We start from the raw sequence: 26,734 nt of genomic DNA, 5'->3' as shown, positions 1-26,734 counted from the left end.
ACCAGCCGATTGCATTCAGCTATGGACGATCTGTTACCAGAGATAGGAAACATCCATTCAAAGTTCTTGGGCGACAACAAACATTTCGGTAATTAGGTAAATATCATAACCGAGTTTTCCAATAGTTTAGAAATGATAAACAAGTTCATAAAGTTTCAGTTTGATTTACGAAGCATACAAAGTCTTCAAGTTTCTGCCACTTCAGCTTGATGAATGTTACTACCTGTATCATCATATTTGTATCCTCTCTCCACAAGCCTAATTTATACACAAATAGCTCCCAACTATTTTTTTTTAATACAGTTCTTAAGCAGTCCGCGCAGAGTGCTCTATCCATGGCCAAAACATGGCAAAACATGCCACAAAAACAGCTGTTGGTAACATCCAGTAACAACAACACTTGCCACACGAACAAAAGAGAGATTAAATAAAAGAAGGAAAAGCTCTAGTTGCAGTATTAAATCCTTTCAGCAATTTCTATGGTATTTACAGACACAGGCCTTTAGCCACGCTGAAGTGCCATATTCCAGACAAAAAAAGGCTATATTTATACCAGCTTGATGAAAATGATAGCTTACTGTAAGTTACCAATTGATAAATGACTTGACACACAAATGAAATACATAGGGAGTCTGAGAAGGAAACCACAAATAGTGGCTGCCGAAGTTGCGAGCTTTTGCAGAAGGGATGTAAGAGAAAAGGGGCTGTACACCAGATGGATATCTCCTACATGAAATAGCTGAGTGCTTTTTTCTTCCTTGACCCGCCTTCACCATAGAGCTCATTCCATTGGAGAAGCTCACTCATATTTGTGGATTCAGATGATACACTAGCACATACCTACATCGTCAAACAAATCAGTCAGCAAAAAAAGTCATTATTTTCATAAAGGCAAATGAAACATAAATTCCTATTCCAGCAAGGTCTTTTAGGGGTAAAAGGGAAAAATGATGAGCAACCGTTTGCTAGTATAAAACTATTTCTATATACATACAAGCTTTTGCCGTGTCTTGACTTGAAACTGACATATACATGGTCTTATAAAGCAATCACATGCATTTGAGATACGTATATGACATGATACAGACATCCTGATTTAACAATACTTTTAAAAAAAAAAATTAATCAGCTAGAGCATGGCAATGAATAAATATATTCTTTACATATATGCTAAAAAAATTCCAAAAAGCATAATTAGATATCAGAATAACATAGTGCATACTTCATATAACATTCAATATCACAAATTCTAAGCACAATCAGTCAATGAAAGCCATGACGTTCATCAAAATGTTTAACATTCATTAGAAAAAAAAAATAGGCCCCCTCATCCTGACATATCCCAGGGGTGTCTAAGAAAAGCATCCAGACATCTCAGGCAAGTATCTTTTTTAAACAAAATGGGATACTAAAGTATTCAACACTAGGCCTGTATACAATATAGCAATGGCATGTAAAATGGAGTGTTCGTGCATCCTAGGATATATAGTTAGACAAACAAGGTTGGGCAAAATCTCATGTACCATAATAGGATGCTAGGGCCTTTGTCTTCCCATTCTAAAACAACCATCAGAATTCAATACAGTTGATTAGAGACAGAGTAGGAGAAAATGGAGATCACAGAGATTAGACATCCCACTTATGCACCCCAACTGGAATGCAAATAATGACATTTGAACGCTCCTAGTGGGAGACCTTGAATTTAATCAACATATCAACAGCGGATGGCACTTGTAGATGCTTGCAGAAAGAGCGCTAAGAAAAGAAATCCACAGTGCTTCTACATTTAAAAGAAATAGAGTTCCGTGGAACTTCTGATGTTTGAAATAGGATATATGGAAACGTATGTCTGTGTTGTGGATACCATATGGCAGAGGGATGTAGTCAGAGACAGTGTTGGAGAAAGGAGATAACTGAGACACATAATGTTCCCTGCAGGAGCAAAGAAGGTTATGCACAAGCGGCAAGCAAGACGGAACTAGCTTACACAAGATGGAGAAGAATTAGGTCTATAGTTAAAAATATTAGATAAGACCCTTTTTTTTGAGAACTAGGATGAGAGGAAGCCTGGCGCAAAACAGATTGAGAGCGACTTGTAACCCAGGTCACCATTATCCAACAACCACCCACGGTGTATGTGAACAGACCCTAGGAAGCATTGTAATGAGACTAGATTCACTTAAGATGTAACATCTTGAAACTGCAAAGAAGAAATAAGGAAAAAGAAACAAATGCTTGACCCAGAAAAGATTGGGTTATGGTTGGACATGATAACAAGGTATGCTGGAAATCCAAGCTAACTTTTTTTAAAGAAAAATAAGATTAACCTGCTCGTGTGCATATTTCAAGTCGTCCATGCTTAAACGACGAATGTCGTCACTTCCATGCAATGCAGGTAAAGGTCGACCTTCTGCTAATGCCAAAATTCTCTCCTGCAGATTGCAAAACAAATAATGGATGAACAATCATCAATGCCAACAATAACTAATAAAGAAGCACAAACTTTAAGTTTCAACCAAAAACAAATGCATATTTTAGTGCAGTAATACATGTAATGGCAAAATAAATGTACTTAACTGTAACAATAGACAAAATAAAACAAAAACACATCAATAAAGAGCACTAGTTTTTATGTCGAATCAAAAAATCAACATGCTACTAAAATATATTATTGTACTTGAGTATTCAGTTGCTGTAAGATAAAAATGTATGACTTTGTATGTGTGTATGTATATAAAACAAAAACACAACAATAAAGAGCACTAGTTTTTGTGACTAATCAAACAATCAACGTGCTATTAAAATATATTATTGTATTTGAGTACTCAGTTGCTGTAAGATAAAAATGTATGACTTTGATGACCCCATATATATATATATATATATATATATATATATATATATATATATATATATATATATATATATATATATATATATATGGGGTCATCAAAATGTATACCATGTATATACCACTCATTACTCCCTCTTCTTTTTTCATTCTTTCTAGAATCATTTTTTGTTCTAACGAGCATACCGCAATGTCAACATGAACAATCAAAAATACATACATGGAGGTCCAAACAAAACAAAAACACAGTGAGAAGTCTGATATTTTACATGTATACATCTATGTGCTTAATGCAAGAGTGGTGATCAAAATAAAAACCAAGGCATCATAGAGCAATGATAAATGGACGACTTTATATGACTAGATTAATGTACATGACTGAAGCGCTAGATGAAAAGTTATAAACTAGATCGATATAGCCAAATCCTCCCTTCTGTATCTGGTTTGTGCAATTGTGCACGAGCGTGTATGCGAACTCAGTACCATGGTACATATTCGCTCCCTGCATCTCATGTCCAAGTGCTGATCCCACCAACATTTTAACAACTTAGCACAACAAGCCAACAACCATTCACCTTCCCCCACCAACTACTACCGCACAGTGTCATCAATGCTGTTAACCTACCTGCTACCCCCATTCCTCGAAAGACAGCAAGCTATAAGCAATAAGCTCAGAGGTGGACTTGAGTTGGAATTGGGAATGCAGATAAATGTTGCCGAGCTTGGAGGAAGGAGCCCCAAGAAGTGGGCCATGTGGAGATGAAAAAGGATTGAGGAAGAAGGGTTCCAACAATGAAAGAGGATGGAAATAAAGAGGACTGCTTTTTTTTCTTTTTTGGTGGGTGGGTGTGGGGGGTGGGGGGGGGGGGGGGGGGGTGAGGGTGTTTAAATAGTTGATGGAGCATGTGTTGGTGTTCCATTCAAATGACAAAAACCTACCTTAAGAGTAGCAACTAGACAAGCAGCACAACCATCCCATGCATAGATCATGATTCGATAAATTATTAGTTTTGATTTTCACAATCTTTCCAAGACTAGATATGATCTAGATGGAAATCACATGCATTTAAGAATATATTTTCAAGACGATTATTGGTTTGGATGGACATGCACTTTGTTAAAATATATCTGAAAGGACTATTATTTATTTAAATAAAGGGAAAAAATAGTTGATAGTTAAAACATACACTTAAAGTTGAGTTTTCAGTCATAAAATCGAAAACACGGGCTAAAAACATAACTATTGGCAATAAGATAAGCATAAATCATGGAGTCATTTGCATTGTACCTTAATAGCATAAGCACAAACAAACATACAAGGATAAGGGCTATCATCCTACATTTAGAGGCTAAAAAGTTTCAGTATTCATATTTCTGGAATTTTCTAATTTACCATTATATAGATGTCAGGCTGTGTTGCCATACAGGGTTAAAGCAAAATAAGACCACTTTAACTAGTCTATTCCACTTTAACCTGACAAACAATCTTTTCAAAGTCAGTTTATCCCAAGGATAACATAGGCATTACCAAAGTAGGCACAGATCAAGAAATGCTGAACTGGCCCGTTTAGCCCGTACCGAACCGGTTCGGCATTAAAAATAGTACCGACCGTACCGGCCCGAACCAATTAGGCCAAATTTTTTTGGGCTTTTGGAAGCCGAACCAATGGTACCGATTTGGTACCGATCCGAACTGGTACTGAACGGATCCGATGGCCGACCGGTATGCCTACCGGTGCCGGTTCGACGATCCTTGGACAAATTGTTTTGGAGGTAAACCTGAGTAAACTATTCCAACATATATGGGGTAGCATACTCCACAATAAGTTAAGACTAAGTTAACCCATTTATTGCAGACTAATTGTTTTGCAACCAAAAACAGCCATCACATGATCACATATAGAGTATCAGAACTTAGAATCTTAGAAGAATTGATACGATAACACATCCTACAAAATGCAGAACCCCCTTTTGTATCTCTCCATGTATAAATCTTGAACTAATTTTGGTGAGATGACAAGTTGAGAGTAAAGAATAGATCCATAAATAAACATCACCATTTTCTCTACAAACTAGAGATACACAACCAGAACTAGCTACCATAGAATAAATACAAACCTTCTTTTCCTTTTCCAGAATTTCTCTAATAGGGCAATGTGCAGCAGTTACACACAGATTCTGAGAACAAAAGATAGTTTAATGTCAAAGTTTAATCGACTTCTCAAAAAAAAACCACCAAAAGAAGAAATTATAAAACATTAATTCAAACAAACCTTCAAGTCACTTCCTGAATATCCATCCGTCATATTGGCAACCACTTCCAAATCAATATCTGGTGCTAACTCCTCTTTGGCTAATATTACTCTGAGAATCTTTACTCTATTTGATGCATCTGGTAAGTTTACCATTAACCTACATAATATATATATATATATATATTAAAATCATTATGTTACCATTTAAGTTGCAAACCTGTAATACTTACCACATGCAACTTCAAATGATAGTATTTACCTCCGAGGAAGCCTCCTTATGACAGCCTCATCAAGGTCAAAAGGCCTGTTGGTAGCAGCAAGCACCAATACACGTTCTTTATCCTTTGTCCGCAACCCATCCCAGTTTACCATGAACTCATTTTTCATCTTGCGCATGGCTTCATGCTCTCCAGGATTTTCTCGCCTGCCCAACATACTGTCAACCTGCACAAGGAAATGAAAGTAATTGCCAAGAACAATTGACATGACAGAATTATTGGCCTCTAAAAAGTAGAATGAAAAATGATGCAGCTTGAAGTAGAAGGAAGGCAGTACTGAACACTTATTAATGAAGAGAAGAAAAAGGTTTTATTGATTTACTTTCTAACCTCATCAACAAAAATGACGCTAGGAGCAATTTTACTTGCTAATGAGAAAACTGCTTTTACATATTTCTCTCCTTCCCCAAACCACTGTTACAAATGAGGTGTTCATTAGATTTGTAAGGAATCAGAAAACATGCAATCAATGTGAAGTGCTAATGCTCTAGGAATTAATAATACCTTCGAGGTGATGCTCGACATAGATATATTAATAAAATTTGCACCTGCCTCCGTTGCAACAGCTTTAGCAAGCATTGTCTTTCCCGTGCCAGGAGGACCAAAGAGCAATATTCCCTTGCAGGGCTACAAAACAAGAAGAAAAGCTGATATTGTCAAGTGTTGAAATATAATTTCCATTCTAAGGTAGCCATTACATATGCCATTTATGCCTTCAATATAAAAATAAGCTTTATGAACTTGCATGTCTAAGAACTGATATCCCTCCAATAAGAATATCAAAGATATACAAAATTCATTTGCACAAGAGCAACTGGGGAGCTCAACCATCATCAAGGTGTTGTAGAATGTGAATGTGGGCAAACTTAGTTGCTTGTCTTCCACCAAACAAATGTTCTCCAACAATGGGTAAGAAGTTTAAAAGCAAATATCATCCAGGACTACAAGAACAGCTAATTAGGAAGGATGCTAATATTTGGATGGTGTGTAGAAGGCTAATACCTTTGTTAATTGTCCTTTGCAGAACAATTCTGGCCTTTGCAGAGGAAGCATCACCAACTCCTTCAATGTGTCCTTCACATTCTCTAAGGCACCAATGTCATCAAAAGTAACTCCAATGTCATTGGGTGGAATAACATCGGCTAGAAGTCTTTTCTCAAATTCATTCTCAGTGACCACGTCCTGGAATGTCAAGGAAAAAGATTAAGAAGAACTAAACTTTAAAGTAGAACAAAACTAATGAGCTCAAACTAAGTATTAAAAACATCACACTGTTGGAGCATAAATCGCACATGCACATATGCATGGAAAGGGAGAGGGCGGAAACACACATACACACACACACACACACACACACACACACACACACACACAGAGAGAGAGAGAGAGAGAGAGAGAGAGAGAGAGAGACCTTGAGTGATTTCTTTGCACTCTTAGTATCATTTTGGATGCTTTGTAGCATACTTAGCCCATGCTTAATGCTGCCAGCCATCGACAACAATGTTAGTATGTCAGGAGTGGGAAAAATCAGGCTTAAGTTTCATAGTACAATACAAAACAATATTTGTCAAATGTATAGAGACCTGTCACTGGAAAGTACAAGCTTAGCATCCTTGGCAGATGCTTCAATTTTATTGTTCTTAAGGTGATGACTAAGTGCAAAACCAACTATTTTATCCACATCTGCAAAATAAAAAAATTCAAAAAAAAGATAAAATAGTAAGCATACTGACATAGTAAAAACAAGGTGAAGAGAACCAAGTTCAAGGAAAAAACTCACTTTCATTCGTAAGTGTTTGATCTTTTATGGATATAGTTTCAACATCATGACAGTCTAATCCACTGCGGTTTAAAAACTGTAAAACATGGAAGATGGAAGGATATTAACTGACTGCAAATGATAATCTTACAGGTGATCATCTATTAACAATAACCCCAATAGGATAATAACAGTTACAACACAGATTAAAAGAAGCCTGATTTTATACTTGATTAATTTCAGAACATCCTAGTCAACATGCAATACTATTCAACACAATCATGTGAAAACAAACTAACAGACCTTTAACAGATAAAGGTCAACCAGCTTAAGGCACGCCAATAGTTAATTTCACACATTCATTTACTTTGCAGCCATGACCATTTCAGTGGCATCTCCTTAAGATTTTTAACATCCATTCGGAAACATATAGCATGAAGGGAAGATCAGAGGGCTGGTCCTCCATTGAAGCAATTGGGGAATGAAGAGGTCCATAACATCCAGAACCATCACAACATATAGATATCTTGATTAACCAGATTAGAATTAAGAAATATGCAATGATGCAACGCACATGATTTATTCGAAGGGACAATTGATTGATGACTAAATAAAGGGATATTTGCACTGCTTTGTGATACCCCATTGGAAGTAGAATTATATCTGGTTGTCTGGCATATGTAAAGTAAAATCAACAAAAGAGACATGGTTAAAGAATGCTCGCCATTAAAACAAATGAATTAGTTGTGCAAGAGGATATCACAGGCCACTAGGTACTGAAAACAGATCATCAAAAAGAAAGGCAAAATGTGGAGAACTCAAATATGGGCTACATATACAAAAATGAGGAAAATCTCAAGAAACATCAAGTTGAGCAAATTTTAGAAGAGGAAACTAGCATGTCTAAAAGTCAAACAAAGAAAAAAAATACGCTTAACTGACTATGGGGAAGTAGATCAGAGTTTAGAAAGGTTTTTCTATCCTTGAGCAGTAATCACAGCTTATGAACAATTAAATAACCATTGGAACAAAAAAAAAGGAAGAAGAATCCTAAAACCCTATCAATCACAAAATCAAAAAGACTGTGTTAGTATTATCGAGGGGTTCGCAAGCCATGCAAAGGTGCCTGGGGGCTGTAAGAAACAATGGCAATTTGAATCATGTAACATTAGCTGGATTTGGTGGTGATTCAGTAATAAAAGATCTCAAAAGTCAATTTTATAACAATAGCAATTTGAATCATGTAACATTGATTATATAAAATATTCAGTAATATAATGGTACCAAACCGAAACATTGGGTTGCAAGAAACAATAGTTAGGACCCCGTACCAGTACCATCCTATTACAGTGTCGGTATGCGGTACGATACGAAATGGCAAAACATACCGAATGTCGGTACCGGTACAAAATAGCGTACCGGTCCAGTATCGATACAAGATAGCATCCGATCTGGTGACAGTACAGTACAAACACCTGGTATGGTACAGAACCGACTAGTACGGCAAACCTTTTCTAGAGAGTGATAATATAAATATGTATCTAATGACTTACATAAACTATTATGTTTCATGAAAATGATGTATTTGGAAGTATATTTAATGGTTTCTAATTTTATTTTGAATTTATAATTCATGATTTGACTAGCAGATTTTACTCAATTGTTAGTGGATTATTTAAATTGTTAAAATCAGGTTAAACTTCAATTCAAGCTCGAACTGAGCATGATCAGGTTAAAATCAAGTTTGATTCAAACTCCATACAAATTTGCACTAACTTCAGCTCATTAAGGATATCATGTTTATCCAAATGAGCTCTTGATTGGCACGGTTCAAATTTAGGCTCTCTTAGGCCCAATCAAATAATAAACAACCCAAGATTGATCTCAGGTTTCGGGTTCAAACTTAGTTACAACCCTAACTTGATTACACCTGGGCCTGATCAAATTTGGCTCAATTAAACCCCTAATTAAGGTTGCATTTGGTGTTTGCCATATATGCATTCATTCATAGAGAATAAACAAATACAGCAAGCTAAACAAGTAAATGTAATGATGTATACAAATTCTCAAACAATTACAACAAAGCAATTACAAGTTTACAACGATTTTATTTGACTCATTCCTTTTACAATTTAACAAGAAATCTGTTTTCAGAATATTGAACTTATTGAGCATAAAGCCGCAAATAAATTATCAAGATCTCACAGAAAGTACTAGGTTAGATGCAGATCAAGACAGTTTAGATGAACCTCTTGAAGGGGGGAGATTTTCAATCTATTAAATGTATGTGGCAAGCTTTTTTTTCATATAAAGACAGTTATGCTTTTCCATCAGAAAAAATGATGAACACAAAATGCAACCACGCATAGACTAACACAACCAGAAATTCTCAAAATGGAGATATACCACTATGGTCATTGGTGATGTAGGAGAATTGTCAACATTAAAACTAATAACAATAATTTCTTGAATAGTAAAAGACAAATGAAAGAACTGAATGAGCAATCTCGATTTTCACAAGTTTTTGAAAACTTACAGAGCGGATGCTAAGAATATTGGATTTGGCTTTAAGAGTTTCAATATCACGATCCAATTGTTGTTTCCAATCTAAAAGTTGGGCTTCATCCTGCCATATTTTAGACATATCAAGAAATACTTTCTACAAGTTAAAAAATGTAAATGACATAACATAATAAGATGCCAAATAAAACCTGTGGAAGTTGGATAGAAACTTTATTAGGAAATAATCTAGTGAGCTGTTTCATGGTCTTTGGAATTTCTTTGCTTCTCTCGTGAAGCCTACCAAAGTTATCCTGCACAACACCACAAGATTTAAACATTAAAGATATACCAAGCAGACAGGAAAAGACAGCAAGAACATTGCTGTCATTGGTCTGTCAAGGTAAATACAAGTAAATCAGGTGATATTTAGATTGCATCTCGTTGACAGCTATATAAGTGGCCTTTCAATCAGTTTTAGCTCTTTTGGGTAACATCAAGAGAACAATTGACAGTTCTATTCAGACACAAAATTTAGTGCAGGATGATAAGAAATCCATGATAGAAGGGATGAAACATGGACAGCTAAACTACTAGTACTAGAATGGGGTTGGGGTGGGAAATACTTCCATGTTGGGATAAGTTACTAGTTCTAATATGATACAAATTCATATCTTTTGGGGACTAGTGGGAATGTGTTCATATTTATTAATAAGGTTTTAGTTCACACGACCTATTACTGCAAGTGCTTGTCAAAAAACTTTTGTAACTAATCGTGTAGGAGATTTTGGTTTATTATTAGGAATCTTCGATCTTTATTGGATATAATATGTAATTTGGAATTCTGGATTCGTTCAAAATAACTAATAGCTTGATCCGGTGCCTCTTAATTATTTGTCGGTGCAGTTGCTAAATCTACACAATTCCCCCTCCACAATGGTTATCTGATGCCATGAAAGGACCTACTCGTTTCCCAAATGCAAGTGTGTAGAAAGTCATACTTATTGTATGGCTCCTTAACAAGAAGTGGGGCATGGGGCACATATTTAACCTTGTCTTGGGTATCTAAAAAATCTGTAGCAACCAACAACATAATTGTCCATTTCGAAACCATTTCGAAACCATTCAGCAAAATACCTATTTCCAATTCATTAAAGAAGCGGACCAGAACCTAGCAGCGACCGGGCTATGACAGATGTCTAAATTACTATTAATAACTTCACTATTCTAAATTCTGAAGGAGCACACCAGAAGTGACAGCACAGAATTTCTTAGACAATAAAACCAGCACGATGCTTCCATAATATGACCAGTATCAATAAAGATGGAATGTTTATTCTTATCGCTAGAGCAATTTGGAACATTGGCATGAAGAAATATCCGCATTGCTCACATTGTTATAAGTCACAAAATGTTTCTTTTCATTGTTCCTGTTATTGAACTCTTAATCATCATCTTACATGTTATCTACTATTTTCAGTCAAAAACCAATTTGGCATTTTCACCTCTTAATTTTTAGTTTGAAAGAAGTTTCATTCTTCTGATTAAGATGGGCTTGAACCAAAAAACTCATGGTCGCTAATAGATGCATCAGCCAACAAATAGATCGGCTATACTCCTGAACTCAAGAAAATGTATCAAAAGGGATGCCAAAATGATCATGAAACTAGAAGGACAGCTTCACCGATGATAGTAATTGAAATCTAGTTGATAAAATTTTAATGATCAGGAAAAAGAAATCCATCAAATTTACAGTGCTCGCTTATTCTTGGTGACATTCGTGAGGGTCAGTTAATGAAATTAGCATCTCATTTAGACATCCTCGAGGGAATTACTGAGCAAGTTTGTTCACAAAATGAAACATGTTGATGTCCCACCAGAGGAAAGGTGAAAGAAATTATGACAAGCTTAGGAGGTAACAGATTGTTTGAAGAGGCACTACAAATGTTCTTGAAGAGCAAGTAGTTCAGGACCTTCAGGTCCAACCCTTTTCACACTTCCAAGCCTCATTCAACATAACCGTCGAGTTAAGCTGAGTAGATATGAGATAAGCAAATGAGACAAACACATGAATGCTACTACTTACTTAGCAAACAGATCTGAAAGAAAATTAAGAACCCTTGCCATCCACTCAATCAAGTTTAAAATAAATTGCATTAAAATTTTTATCAAAGTTCGTCATCTCAATACTAGGCCTTGTACCACGCTAGAACAATGTTGGTACGCCCATGGTCTGCCGTACCGGCCGGTACGGGCTGGTACGTACCAGTTCGGCCTGGGACCGGTACCGGATCAACGTGGAATCCGGTACCGCTAGTTTATTGTTGGAGAACTGGTACGGAACCGGTTCAGACCGGTACGGGCCCGGTTCGGACCAGTACGGGACCAGTTCGTACCGGTACGGGCCGCCATCAATACGCCGACCGGTACGGCGGATCTTGGGTACGCCCAGTACAAGATCGGTTTGGTGTACTAGAACTTTGTATTGCCCCAATACCGAGTCTTGATTCGATACCATTACGACAAAGCATGCCCGCTATGGGACGATATGCATCAGTATGGCGAACTCATAGTATCTACAACACATTTATTAATTCTCTCATATGATCATATTATAAATATTTATACTTCCAAATCTTTATGCACATTCAAAACAAGGTTCTCCGTCTCGGTACCAGACTCTGTACCGATACCATCCTATTATAGTGTCGGTACACACAATATGAAGGATATTTCAGCATACCGAGTATCAGTATATCCTCTGTACCATACACTGGTTCAATACTGGTACAATACGATACGGTCGGTATGCATCGGTACGTTACGATACAATCAGTACACATCGGTACTGGCCAATACGGCAAACCTTGAATTCAAATATAACTATCGTTACAGTACTCGTGCATGTACAAACACATTATAACCAAACAAGGACAAAGGAGCAACAACGAGAAGACAAATATAATCATAACTCACTGAAATTGCACTTGAAATTCGTAGGCATGATAACACCCAAATACAAAGCTGCCCAAACAAGTCTAAAGGCAACCATAACACTTGCTAAACATTTCCCATCCAAAATTGTACGACCTAGGCTCTTGCTTCATCCCAAAGAAACACTAGAAACTATCTTAGGAAGTTTCAAAATTTCATTCCAACCTTGAGCTTATTTCTGTCCATTACAGTGCTGAAACCAACTAAATTTTGTCTCAATCAAAATCAGCTATGATGAGTATTTAGTGCTCACATGCCCTTACTAGTTTGCTCATGTCTTTAATGGGTAAGCATGCTTCAAGTGCCTTCAAAAAGACAGTTGAGACAATAGAGCTGGCCGAATTCCTGGTTTTTATAGGAATCATGGTTCACGTCACCATACGTATATCAGAGTCTGCCTTCTAACTCTTACCTAATATATCGTGTAAACTGCCTTCTACACGTCTCCATATAAATACATTAGGAAGTGCGTCTCCATGCATCATCATAATACATATATCACAGTCTGCCTTCCAACTCTTTCCTCGTATATCATGTAAACTGCCTTATGCATGTCTCACTTATATAACAGAAAGTGCATCTCCATGCATCTAGCCATGATATTTCTAATTCTATTCAAATATATTTACATCCATCCTTTGCTATTTTAACAGTTTCCATCTCCAATAAACCCACCTAAAATATTTCTATGATTGATCAAACAAATCCGTTGGTATGTATATAAACATCACCACCATTGGCAGTTGTTGGCAGAAAACAGAATATATCAGAATGACTGGTGTTTATTAGCTATATCTGCAATTATCATTAAAATATTTTATTCAAACTTAATCAATATCAGGGGAGCCAATGACCATTCATAAAATAAGATGACAAGGAAAAAAATTAAGCATTTAACAAACATGACAAAAAATACAGCTTCATCCAAAACGAAGAAGTGCAAGCAATATTCGTGTCTTGGTATCAGACCCCGTACCAGTGCTACACTAGCACTGTATCAATTACGATATGGTACGCAGTCTTGCCGGCATACTGAGTATCGGTATGCCTCCCATACCGTATACTGGTACCAAACTAAAATGGTACAGTATGCTTTGTACCGCCCGGTTCAAGCGGGTACGACGAACCATGAGTGCAAGTATGGGTGCAAATGTACATGAAGGATTATGTTTCTAATAAATAACCAATTGGATCAGCTGCCCACAACTAACTTTGCATGGACATGGATGCAAAAATTGGATTCAGACACATGACCAGCAAATGGGGCAAAAAGATGATACAGGAACATATACTTACAAAAAAAACATATTCCACATTCAAACTCCAAAATTAGTACAAGTATATAAGAAGCATGTTTAACACAGTTATTCTAATACCCCAGAAGCCAGCTCTAAAAACAATAAAAGCCTACTTCCAACATAATCAAGGTCAGTCAAACTCATTGTTGAAAAAGCCAACTCTCCATTGATGTCAAAAACCTATAACAAAAGAATTTGATAAGTACCTAGTATTCTAATCCATATCTAACTTGTGGATACTTATCCATTACATATTCTTTGAAGTGGACAAGAGAGTCCCAGGAAACACAGCCTACAACTCAAATAAACATGACTTCTTTACCATATGTAGTCTCCCTTCCTGAAGTGCTAGCAGTAAACATGTAATGATCTAAAGCTACTGTCATTCTCATTTAGAAATCTGAAACATCCATAAGTGTCAGGGAATTTTCAATTGCAAGACATCAAGAAATTCGACATTTGAAGCACTGATGTAACACTTCAAAGAAATAGACAACATCTGCTATGGTACAAATAAGCATAAAATAGTTTCAGAGATTCTCTTCCAGCATAAAACATATTTATGTCAGTGTCTGTTGCATTATATACACAAATGAATCCAAGCCATAAAAGTTGGACGATTGATTGCACTGTCACAGAAACCATTATATATGTCGAGTTTCCATAAAAAGTGGAATAAGTGAATGCAGATAGGTTAGGTATACACGTCCACATTCAAACACATCCAAAAAATAGAAAGAAAAAAGAAAACAAAACAATGATGCCCAATATTCATGCTCGAAGTTTTACAAATTTGACTTATAAATGGAATACCGGAAAGGCAAAGTCAAGCAGTGCTGTCTGGTTGCTTCCAAATTTTGTGAAGAGAAGACCTCCTGGATGCGACTGCAAATTCCATATTACATGTCACAACAATGACAGAAACAAATCAAATAACATAAATCTAAGTTCAGCTACATGGATCAAACTCAATCACTAACTTTCCTCCTACTTTTTAACCACGAAGGAAGAATATTGAGTTCCACAAGATAATGCTCCAAATGAACTGAATATGAATAAATGAAAGTGTTACCTTCTCTTTGCGGTTGTCCATCTGGGTATGGGAACCTATTATTAGAACACCTGCCGGAATCAAGTCAAGCTTACTTCTTAAAGTTAAATATGTATCTGTACCTCCGGCCATAGATTTTTCTATGTCTTTTATAAGAATAATTAGAGGGCCATTTTTACTTTCTTCAGATACAACCTGTAAAACAAAATTTAATAAACAATAAGGAACTGCAAATATAGATTTCAAAACACATCACTAAATTTGAAAGAGCAACAGAACAAACTTCTAGCAACTCATTGATGGCAAGCCTTTCATTGTCTTCACCTCCAGAAGAGTCTGGGCGGAGTAAATCAGCTGAATAGAAGAATGGGAAACACATAATCCTTTATCCACATAATGTTTATTACTTAAAAAGGGTAAAATATAAAGCAACAGCAAAGAGCTGAAATAGTGGGGAAAATGTAATCTGAGAATCACCAGTGCAAAAGAAGCCATGATCTTCCTCGCATAGGCCCCCAAGATCGTTACCATCAGGAATTTGCTTATCAAATCTAACTCCAACTTTGGAGGCTCCATTTTCCTCAAAAGCAAGAACAACTTTGCCCCGATATCCAATATTTGGACCCCTACATATCAACAAAAACAATACATAAGTGAACTTCGCACAACATCGACAGCACATTTATACTTAAATCAAAAAAGCAAAGTAAAAAATCAGGAAAAGGCAAATCTAAAAAGAGACTTCTGCACAATAACATCAAAGTTGATTTTAAAATACCATAATCGGACTATCAGAAATATTATTAAGCAAGATGCTTAATGTTGGGATTGGTTCACTTGGAGCATTTACTATCTCAAGAAATGTAGCTACGGTAAGACACCTCATGCTCAAGCTAATAATCCTTGATTATTGTAATTTTTTTGAGCTAGATTACATGTATTTATTAATTCTAGTACGGTATTAAACTAATTGCCCTCGAATCACAATTTGAGATAGCATATAGGTTCCATTTTACTAGTGGACCAACAGATTTAATCATCTGTACTCTTGAACGTTTACATTATTGGGTAGGTTGGATTCAGTCACCCACCTTCCATCCCACCACCGCCCCCCACCCCCCACCCCCATAATAAAAAAAAGACAAGAAGAGAAAAAACATGCATGTACATGGACACACAAACATACATATGATAAGTCACAAGCTGGTATTCATACAAAAGGATAACCTTTACAAAGATAGCATAGGCACAGACCATATACAGCCTCTAGAAAACCCCCTCAAACTTGCGATTGGTCTTACACTAACTTTTGTCAAGAAAGGAAAAAGAAACACCTAGTCATCCTCTATCAAGATTCACAGAGCTACCATATTTAAACTTGCGGAAATAGTTGCCGTTAACACATTTTATGGAACATCTAAAAGCAAAATCATAAGCATTTGCATAACGATATAATAAAATTAAAAGTCTTAATGAATGCACAAAATGAAAACAAGCAAAACAGATATTGATAATGATGACAAAAGAAAAAGAACTATTTGACAAAGTGAAGGAAAATTTAACTCTTCGCCTACAATGTAGCAAACAATAGCAACACTGGGAATGTTTAAGAAACATGTATGATTTTCTCACTAACACAACAAGAGTTTTTTAAGCTTAAAACAATGCTTCACAAGATGTGCCGCAATAAGAGAATGAGCATGAATGAAATATAGTGCATATCGGAAGCTTTGCTAACAGATGGAAGATGAAGTAATGGATACTTGGATGAGATAGTTTAATGGTGTCCATCAAATATGAGATAGAAAGAGGATAAAGTGACAGTCAATTGTATGAGATAGTTTAATGATGTGCAACAAAGAAGAGAACAAACAAAGGGAAAAGAATGTGCTCCTGGCTTCTGCCATGACGCATGAAAAGCCAAGGCTATAATATTGCATGGAAGTCATCTAGAAGGATAGTGAAACATCATATTAAGATTTATTCCTAATTAAGAAAGGCACAGGGAATTTGAGTTCTAAAACCATTTTTTAATGGATTAGACAGGATGTTCTAAAACCACTCCAAACAACCTGTACAAATTTGTGACTGTTTTTAAGAAAATTTGTGCTTATAAGCCAGTTGTTGACAATCTATAATCAATTAAGAAACTCCACTCATGATCTCCATCTCTAATAATGGTTACCTTTTTATGTTTAATAAATGATACACTTTCCAATCCTCTGAAAGCATTGTCTATTTTATTAGAATGTTTTATGTTTGGGGGTCTGTAGAAGTTAACAAGTGCTAACGAATCTTAAAACTCAAAAAGAAACAAAAAAAAAAAAATACGGACATGTAAGTTGAGGAAAAAATGTAAACAATAGAGACTGAAGTAACTCCAGTATCTGTTAACTGAAAACATACCTCTGAGGAGCCTGAAGAGGAAAGCTTGATGAAGGTACCGGACCCACAAATTTAACCCTGTCGCCTACATAACATATTGCAAATATTTAATCAGTTAAAAGTGAAAACTAATGAACAAACTACAAAGCAACCATTTTCTTAAAGCACAATAATAGTAATCCAAATAATATACTGAAACATAGCATGCCTTCTTTAAATGTGTAGTTTTTTGATGATGCTGTTGATGCCTCCTGCTTTGGCAAAGAATGCGAACTTAACATAGATGTCCCCAAAATATCAGCCTCTACACTAGAAGTTGGTTTCCGAAGATCAAGCACTGCAGCACGCTTAGAAAGGAAGCTTGCTTTCTCAATCCGCCCACCTTCTTTTAGGGATTCTGAGTCCTTTGAAGATGAACCCTGCAATCAGTTTTTTCCAAGTTTCAAGAGCAATTCATAATAATTTCAAGATCAATAGTCTAATCAAGATTCACTATTCCATTGATCATGTTCAAGGTAATGACAACGATAAGCCAGCAAATGAAAATACTATCTCAAACTCTAAGCAGTTTTCCTTTTATCCCCCTTTTGTACAACAAAGAGTTGAATTACTGAGGATGTCAAGTGTAAGGGACACTTACACCAGGTAGCAGAAGAGAATCTATTATGAGTAAGCTCGCACCAAAGTGTTTAGCAAGGGCCTTTACCAAAGTTTCTTGATAGATTTCAGATCCTGGAAAAGAGTTAGCAGAAAATCCCATAAGCACTGGTACAAAATATATAAACCAGTCAAAGCTCCATTTAACAGAAATAACAGGGGCATAAATGTTTCATTCAAAAAAAAAGGAAGGGGGGGGGGGGGGGGGGTGGGGTGGAGGTGGTGGAGAGTAGCATACCTGTTGGACCAGTTAGTAGAATCCGCTGATTTACAGATGAAATGTCGGTAGCATATTTTATGAAGTCCTTGCATTCCAAGTGAATGTAACCACATGATAAAAGTACATTTTTTGTATTTTCACTGTATGTAATAATAAAAAGTTAGAGACGTTTAATACATCCAAAAAATTGTCAAGAAATGACATTGACAAAGAAAAGAAAAATGTTCAGCTGACAACAACATATGGTTGGCGGACGGGCACCCTATATCCACATGATCTTAGTCATAAGTACAAATTTATCACAGGCAAAAAATTTAAAAGAGACATAATGATGCTGAAAAATGGAAATTTTAACACATAAATGGCAAGTATGGAGATGGTATGGTCATCAGTGTAAGCCTTCAACATCCAACTATGTCATTTATAATATCTCAAGCAAGGATGGACGAACCGTGCCGCACTGGCCGGTTCAAGCATATCGAGCCGGCAGGCTCAAGATGTACCGAACCGAACCAGTCAGGGACTAGCACAGTTCAACTATGTGATCTCCATTGCTTCTTAACTCACCCCCCACCCCGTGCCCGGGCCTATCATAATGATATTCAAGTGCCCCTCACTCGTGATATTCAAGTGCCCCCAGTTTGAAGGTTTCCGGTAAGTCCTCCCTCACCCTCTCTCTCCGCTAGGGTTGGGGTTAGGGTTTCCCTCAACCCTTCCCTCCCTCCTGTTTCTCTCTCGCACCACTAGGGTCAGTGCTAGGGTTTCCCTCAGCCCTCCCTCCCTCCCTCTCCCTCTCACCCCGCTAGGGTTAGAGTTAGGATTTCCCTTAGCCCTCCCCCTTCCTCCCTCCCTCCCTCTCTCTCTCTCTCACTCTCGCTCCGCTAGGTTTAGGGTTAGGGTTTCCCTCAACCCTCCCCCTTCCTCCCTCCCTCCCCACCTCCCTCATTCTGCTAGGGTTAAGGTTAGAGTTAGGGTTTCCCTCAACCCTCCTCCTTCCTCCCTCCCTCCCTCCCTCTCTCTTCCTTTCCCTCCCCCTCTCTCCTTTTCTCCCTCTCCCCCTTTGTTTTCCGTATGTCCTGGAATGGTATGGTACAGACCCGTACCATACCAAACCGGCCGCTTGCTAGTACAACCTCCGATACTGATTCAGCAAACCTTGATCTCAAGAAAGAACATTCAATTATACAATTATATATACAGCTATATGCATCAACATCTTGTCTACAAATAGATAGGTGCAAGTAGTACGAGAGAAGACAAGGTTTACATTCCAAAATAGTGTAAATTAAATGTCTTCTAAAGTAAACATGGTAACAAAAAAAATAAATAAAACAAAGAACAAAAATAAGGCCTTAGAATTGGAAACAGTAACTATACAATCTATCAATCTGGAGAATCTTTAATTGTTCAAGAAGTGTCTGCATATGCCTCAAACAAGCATGCTTTGCATCTTGCATCTAAAGGAAGCAATTAGAATAAGAAACCTCACAAGTATAAAGATTAACTAATGATAAAGTAGGCATACTGGTTAAAAACAGGCATTGACAAAATTTTGGATCCTAGGGACTGATCCCACATTTGTAGTCATTGAACCTTCAGTTGCGGAGAAAACACCCAATGGAAAAATAAAATCTATTTGTCTTTGCCAACTCTAGAAATGTAACCAAGAAGAAAATATGCTGCTTCTATCTTTTAACTCAATGTCATAGATTTTGATTTCACAAAATCATATTATCAATCAAAGTCGACGAGAGGAAGTTTTTGCCAATCACATCTTTACTCAACCAAATCTTGTTAAATTAAAATTCAGGTAAGCCCCCTATGATGTGCTAAGTCTAACATTTCAATACTAAGCATATTGTGTTTGATCAATCACCAGGGGCAGGACCAGAGGCCAAAATTTTCAGAAATTCATCTTACAACAATAGACATTCTCCTAGAACATTACCCCACCCCCCACCCCCGCCAAAAAAAAAATAAATAAAATAAAAGAAACAACAACAACAATGGGTGCCAGAGCCACCTAAAGCAAGAGGGGAAAATCCAGCACTGCTCCTAACAAGATCTGCTGCACCAATCATGCTCCTTAGAATCCTACATCTCTTTTTGATGTATATCAAAGGACATAGCAACCAAGTAGCATCCATCCTTCCAATGCCATTCCAACCACAACTAAATCACGTTAGATTTCCATGCCTTTCTGAATATAATTAAGACTCTAACCAAAAATTCCAAATCCATCGGCTCCAAAATTCTTGCTCCTCAAATTATCAAATTGGAATAACAAAAAGACTGCATTCTGGTGTTATATACCCTAGGAATATTGAACAGAGAAAGACTGCAAGAAGGTTTTCTCATGGGAGTATAATCAACAATTCTGTAATTCTGAGGAAGAAAAAAACAGGAACTTGGAGCTGCAATTAAATTTTATATCTGTATCCACGCACCTTTCTCCTTGTGAACCCTCATACCATCATTAGACTGCCACTCTCCACACTATTCCTTCCTTTTTCCCTCACCAAATACCCACCAAGCTAATATGCACAAGATGCATCCATTTAAGCTATGTGTAATTGTGTATTATATCGTGAGTATGGTCCACACTTAATACATTAAGGCTTAGAGGCATGCCTAACCAAAGTAGCATCACACCTTTTCTCTATTTCATGGATCTTTCCAGACATTTAAATGATGTCATGGTATTAAGGAATTATTAAATTCCTCATGTTATGCATTATCCATCTCCATTAAAGCATATTATGTGATTACAAGGCAGCCTTCTTAACTACTGAATTTCTAAATCATCCTTTAGGTCACTAAGAGCTAGCCCCCAAACAAGGGAATCCTGGTACCATGCAATATAAGTAACTTAGTCCAGTTTATCAAACAAGAATATGTACAAATTTATAAATTCTCTCTCTCTCTCTCTCTCTCTCTCTCTCTCTCTCTCTCTGTGTGTGTGTGCGCGCGCGCGCGTGTGTCTTTGAGCCACAAAGTGTGCTATTAAAAAATTGCACATAATATTTTTAGAAACAGCAGAGCATAAGAATAATTTGTCATACGGAAAAATACCATATAAATGGATGAAATAATAAAGTACCGGCAAAAAAGTTTACAGAAGAGGCGGAGAGCAAAAAAAAGGGCAATTATAAGCTTATGATGGTGATATTTCAGGGACAGCAAAGCAAAGGCTAAGATGAGTGGAAAATAGAATTTTTTAACTAAGATACCAAACAAAGATGTGGTCAACTGGCAAGTTCCACAGAATGAATCTCAATATTCTGCTGGACAAATTTTACATCTCCTGTCTCAGAAGATGAACAAGCACCAACAATCATAGAGACACAATACAACGCAAAAAAAAGGGGGTGAGAAGACCACAATTTGTTTAAGTTCATGTTCATGTAATCAAACAAACAAGAAAGATTGAAGAACAGTTGCAAGCAGAAAATATATCATATTAAGATAAAACATAATGTTAGAAAGCAATTACAAGACCAAGAAACTAAGCAGTAGAATAAGCTAATGGGAATAGCTGATGAAGTAAACCAAAATGATCACCAATATCAAACAAGGCTCTCACCTTAGATAGTAGGGGAAACTTTCAAAGGACACTTGGATATCACTGGCATTAATTATCCCTTGTTTCAAACCATCCTTAAAGGCTTGGCATCTAGTGGTAGGCAAAGCTGCTGGGGTGTCAAGATCCCTAAGGAGCTCCCTTTGAGCCTCAAACACTTTAAAGACTTTACCAGTCAAATCCAGTTCAGCAGTTGATGATCCCGCAATCATCTTCAGAAACGGCCTGATCTCATAGTTTGTACCAGATATCTTTCCAATATCCGCATCAAGTTGAGCATCCGAACCAATTGTATCATGCTGAGTTGATTCATTGGCACCAAGATCAGTAGATAAAATAACAGCAGCCTTATCACCAGAAGGAACCTCAGTGCTCCCATTATGCTCAGTATTACCCTTCCTAGCATCGCAGTTCTTTTCAAGGTCTGAATTACAGCCTTCTGTTACATCACAAGCAGAAGGCACGGCAGGCCTTTCTACTCCTTGATGAGCATTCTCTCCAGTAGATGCTGATGGAGGTAGATCTTTCTTGTGATTAGACAGAGATGCCAATATTGATGCTCCAGCAACAGCTGAAGGGTCACCAGATCTGGTTTCAAATTGAATCCCTTTGATAGGGACAGCCTGTGCTTCCAAAATGCCAAGTGCAGAAGATGATGCAGGTGTAGTTAATTTGTCATTCGCAAGTGGTTGGAAAATCTGCCAATAGATTAAGGAACATCCTTTCTAAAGAATAAAAAGGGTAAATATCTCATAACACAGAACAGACGCATGCACACATGCACACATGCGTGCACGCACGCGCACATACAGAGATATATATAAGAAAAATGCATAATGTGGCTATATGCAAAAAAAACAACCACAAATGGATACATAAGCATGTTTCCCAGATGAACTGAAAACAACCTCATCCCCTCCCATGAGAACTGTAGGCGAGTTTTTCTCCATGATTTTTCCATTAACTTGCACAATGCCCTTTTTTCCTACTATTTCAAGCAATGCCCCAGGTGGGCCTTCACGCTGATATAAGAATTAAAATGAATGAATTTTATATAAGTCAAAAGCACAGGCAAGAAGCTATGGTATGACTTTCAGTTAGAAGCCAACCAACTTGAAACTCTACAAAAGTGACAAGCAATAACCTGGACTATACCTCAAGATATTTCAGTTTACAAAGAGTCCTGCTGATAGATGGATCCTTCAACGTTAAATTGCAGGCTGGGCTTTGACCAACAGTGAATTGATAACCACAGATAACAAGATGAGGGTTCTGGATAGGAGAATCAGACATGCAAGTAAAGTGAACCTCAAAGATTAAGATGGCTCCTGCTCTTACAAGTACTATATCAAAAAATGACCCAGATGCCTTTTTGAATATAGAAGTATTTTTTTCCTTATAATCAACAGCAAAATTCCTAGAATAGCATGCCTTATCCAGCAAAATTACTTACAATGATAAATAATAGAAAGATGGAGGGAAAATACACTAATGTCATACAAATAAAGGTATAACAAGATGTTAGAACACAGTAACATGACATGAATTGAAGGGGACTAGCAGCCATATGTTATCATCACAATGGAACTACGGCCAACCAACCCTTCGCAAACTATAATGCTGGACCAATAATATATTCACATTTTATCCCGTTTATCATCTTTGGCAAAAAATTTCTCCAGAGAAATGCACTAGTTATATAGATCCAAAAGCAACCCAAAAGAATATTACTTTCAATATTTGTTTCTGTCTGAATAATGTAAGACACCTTGGAGGTAACTCAAATCATTCTTTAAATAACAGTTATTTTAATAGTTTACGCACCTCCGTAGCACTGCTACTTAAATAATGGTCACAACATATGTTTTGCAACTGCTGTAATGGTGTTGTTAAAAAAATTACTTTCTGATTGATATCACAAGTGCTTAAAGGGGACGGGAAGTTTACTCTACACAGGCAGTGTGTTAGGTTAAAACAAGGCAATTTCATCATTGAAAATCTAAAAGCAGAAGGGAATGATAAAATTAAACACATACCTTTTCTAAACAAATATTTTTGGGAAAAACAATTGCTATTTGTAGAACTTATTTATAGGATAATTCATTCAGTTTTATGATAAGATCATGAGAAGGGCAGTTTCAAAGAGCAGCAAGAATTCAAAGTGGGTAAAAGAAACAAGCTCTGAGTACAAGTTGACCCACCACATCTAGTAATATTATGTAAGATGGACAACAACATTGATTCAAATAATTACTTTAACTCACCAAGTAACATATAGCAAGAATGTATTCAAAGTTCTTCAATTTGCCCCCTTGAAACAAAATTACATATGTGTAATAGTTTGATAAAAATTCAGTGGTTACTTGCCTCTCCACAATGGCTTTATTTCTTGGTTGGCTTATATATTGCTTTTCCTATAGGTAGTCTCATCTTTCTAGATCATTCAAGCAAGACTTGCATGTCCTCCCACCACTACATCTGTCTTGGATTTGGTATAATTTATATTCATATCCACCATGGATCGCCGAACCGGTACCGATAGGCGTATCGGTTCGGATCGGTTCAAACTGGTACCACTGGTTCAGCCTCCAAAAGCCAAAAAAATTTGACCTCGCCGGTATGGGGACCGGTACGGGCCGGTTTGGACCGATACGGGCCGGTACCATTTTTCACCATTGTACCGGACCCGCTCAGGGACCGGATCGGTCCGGCACGGGCTGAGCCGGCCGTTACGGGCCGGTTCAGCTTACCATGATATCCACTTTTCTTTTGTGATATAAATACAAAAAGGATACATATATATGGATTTAATACTCTAGCACATCTATATTTGTTATAAGTATACACAACATGAATTGGAGATATAGTTGTTTAAAATTAAATGGAAATCAATAGAAACATGACTATATTTCTTGCAAGTAAACACAACACTAAGTGGAGTTTTGCTTGTTGAAATTAAATGAAAATCAATAGAATAGGAGTGAAACTCTTTTATGGATTTGAATCAAATATTTTATCTACCCTTACTTTCTTCAAACAAATGTAGACAAATTTGATATAATAGCTATTTTGTTTCAACACACACAAATAGTATGATATAACAAACAATGATATAAATCAGTACAACAATTAGTATTAGTTTAAGTGCCCAAGTTAAAACCCAAATGCAACATTTAGATAAAGAGACCCATCTCTACACATGCATGCATCAATTATATGTACATACGTGTATGTGTACATATGTATAAATGTATATGCATGTATGAATGTGTGTATGTATGCATGTATGAATGTATGTATGTATCCTTATTTATATAAGACATTCATATGTGGGATCGACATTCAACTCTAGAAAAGAGACTTTGACACTTATGCATTTTATACACACATTCACACATAAATACACATTCTCCTGCATGCATATATAAAGAGACCTTCGCGCATATTCCTAGTATCTCTCAATTTGATATGTGGTCAAATTAACAACCTCTCATCCCATATCAGTTGCTTTCATGCATTGTCAGAATTGTTAACTATTCTAATTGCCCAATTAACAGAACAAGGCCATCTACTGCATACCTGTCAATCTGCAGTAAGCAACATGTAAATCGAAAGCTTTAGTTACTTATTTTTTTCATAGACTTAAACCATAAAAGCGACACAATTCAATAATAATGCAATACACCTTTTCTTTTCTTAATACGAAACAAGAATGATGGTGTCTTTTTTACAGGAAAACCGGAGGACTAAATCTGTAATTTTGTGAAGTCAGTCACTTGAAGGCAAAACAAGGTTCCATCCAGCACAAAGTATATCAAGGGCTTGCATTTTGGATTACTATAGTTTAAATCATATTTCTTCTTTGTAGTAGTATAAAGCACCCTGGGATATTTCTCCTTTGTAGTAGAATAAATTACCCTGGGAGCCAAAAACCAGCAAGTCATTTACTCTTTTTTTAAAATAAAAATGAAAATAAAATCGGTAACCTGTATGCCCTCAAGAACCCTGGATGCAAATAAAAGATGAATAACTCTTTGAAATGGCTAACAGAAAACCCCATCCTCGAAATTACTATAACAAAATGGAAAGGGAAAATATGACAAAAATAAAACAACCTGCGAACACTGGGAAAGAAGTTTCGCCCATGCTGCCTTCGGCTGCACCTTCTTGACCCGTTTCTTGGGGAGTTCCAACGCCACCAGCCCCAATTGATCCCCTTCAGCCTTCGCCAGTTGCGCTGAAAATGATGCAAGAGAGGGAACTTTGTAAACAAACCACAAAAGACAACAGAAAGAAACCCACCCTCCATGGAAAAGAACTGCAGGCAAGATAAACATTGAACCTTGGGCGGGCAATTGGAACCCGGAACTCTGCCCCGCGCTGTCCTCCGCCCTCTTCTCCTGCCCCGGCGCAGCGCCATCGGCCTCCCTAGGCGGATCGGCGGCGGCCGGAAGATCGGGCGCGACCTGCCGGCCCTCGGCGGCCGCCGCCGCCTCGTCCATCGGCTCCGGCTGGTGCGCCTTCCCGGACGCGGACGCGGTCGCCTCCGCCTGAAAGAATCCCACGGATCCCGGCCAAAATCGATCAACACCGTCGAATCACATCGAAACCGAGGCAGAGAAGCCCCAAATAAGGACGGAAAATTGGGGGGGAATTGGGGGCAAGATCGCACCTTGATGCGCTTAGCGTTTGAGGGAGACGAGGGCGAGGGGGAAGAAAGGGGGCGCTTCGAGGACGCCGAGCTCCGCCTCGTCTCGACCATCGTCGCTGCCTTCTTCCTCCTACTCCAAAGCAGATCTTTTTTCTTTCTGTTTTCCCTCGAGTGAGAGAAGGGGGTGGGGGGAGGAAAACAAGAGAGGAAGGGGTGAAGGGGAGATGGAAAGGGTCGCAAAGAAGTTGGGTCTGTG

The 26,734-nt window shown here is 37.4% G+C and overlaps 1 protein-coding gene across 2 annotated transcripts; it reads right to left on the bottom strand.

Moving 5' to 3' along the window:
* Positions 1 to 423: 423 nt before the first annotated feature.
* LOC103718614 (uncharacterized) lies at positions 424 to 26,734 on the bottom strand. 2 transcript variants are annotated; one of them, XM_008807521.5, is made up of 27 exons: positions 26,500 to 26,734; positions 26,170 to 26,377; positions 25,943 to 26,064; positions 22,983 to 23,099; positions 22,703 to 22,849; positions 21,831 to 22,525; positions 18,266 to 18,387; positions 18,011 to 18,102; positions 17,579 to 17,789; positions 17,392 to 17,455; positions 15,463 to 15,611; positions 15,269 to 15,339; positions 15,007 to 15,180; positions 14,748 to 14,819; positions 9,855 to 9,956; positions 9,680 to 9,769; positions 7,165 to 7,240; positions 6,968 to 7,067; positions 6,796 to 6,865; positions 6,387 to 6,566; positions 5,889 to 6,011; positions 5,715 to 5,798; positions 5,366 to 5,550; positions 5,125 to 5,263; positions 4,970 to 5,029; positions 2,328 to 2,432; positions 424 to 840 (listed from the first exon to the last, which is right to left on the bottom strand). In XM_008807521.5, the coding sequence occupies exons 1-27, from the start codon at positions 26,587 to 26,589 to the stop codon at positions 727 to 729; spliced, it is 3,762 nt and encodes a 1,253-aa protein (XP_008805743.1). In that variant the 5' UTR covers positions 26,590 to 26,734; the 3' UTR covers positions 424 to 726. The 2 variants fall into 2 exon arrangements, with proteins under 2 accessions (XP_008805743.1, XP_088573041.1); XM_088716915.1 differs by having other exon boundaries at positions 17,392 to 17,450; positions 17,574 to 17,789; positions 26,500 to 26,728.

Source organism: Phoenix dactylifera, chromosome 2 (genome assembly GCF_051530095.1).
Source record: "Phoenix dactylifera cultivar Ajwa chromosome 2, Ajwa_hap1_PhDact_Kaust_v1.1, whole genome shotgun sequence".
Lineage (NCBI taxonomy): Eukaryota > Viridiplantae > Streptophyta > Magnoliopsida > Arecales > Arecaceae > Phoenix > Phoenix dactylifera.
The sequence above is the reverse complement of the archived record's forward strand: the minus strand, read 5'-3'. Positions and strand labels throughout refer to the sequence as shown.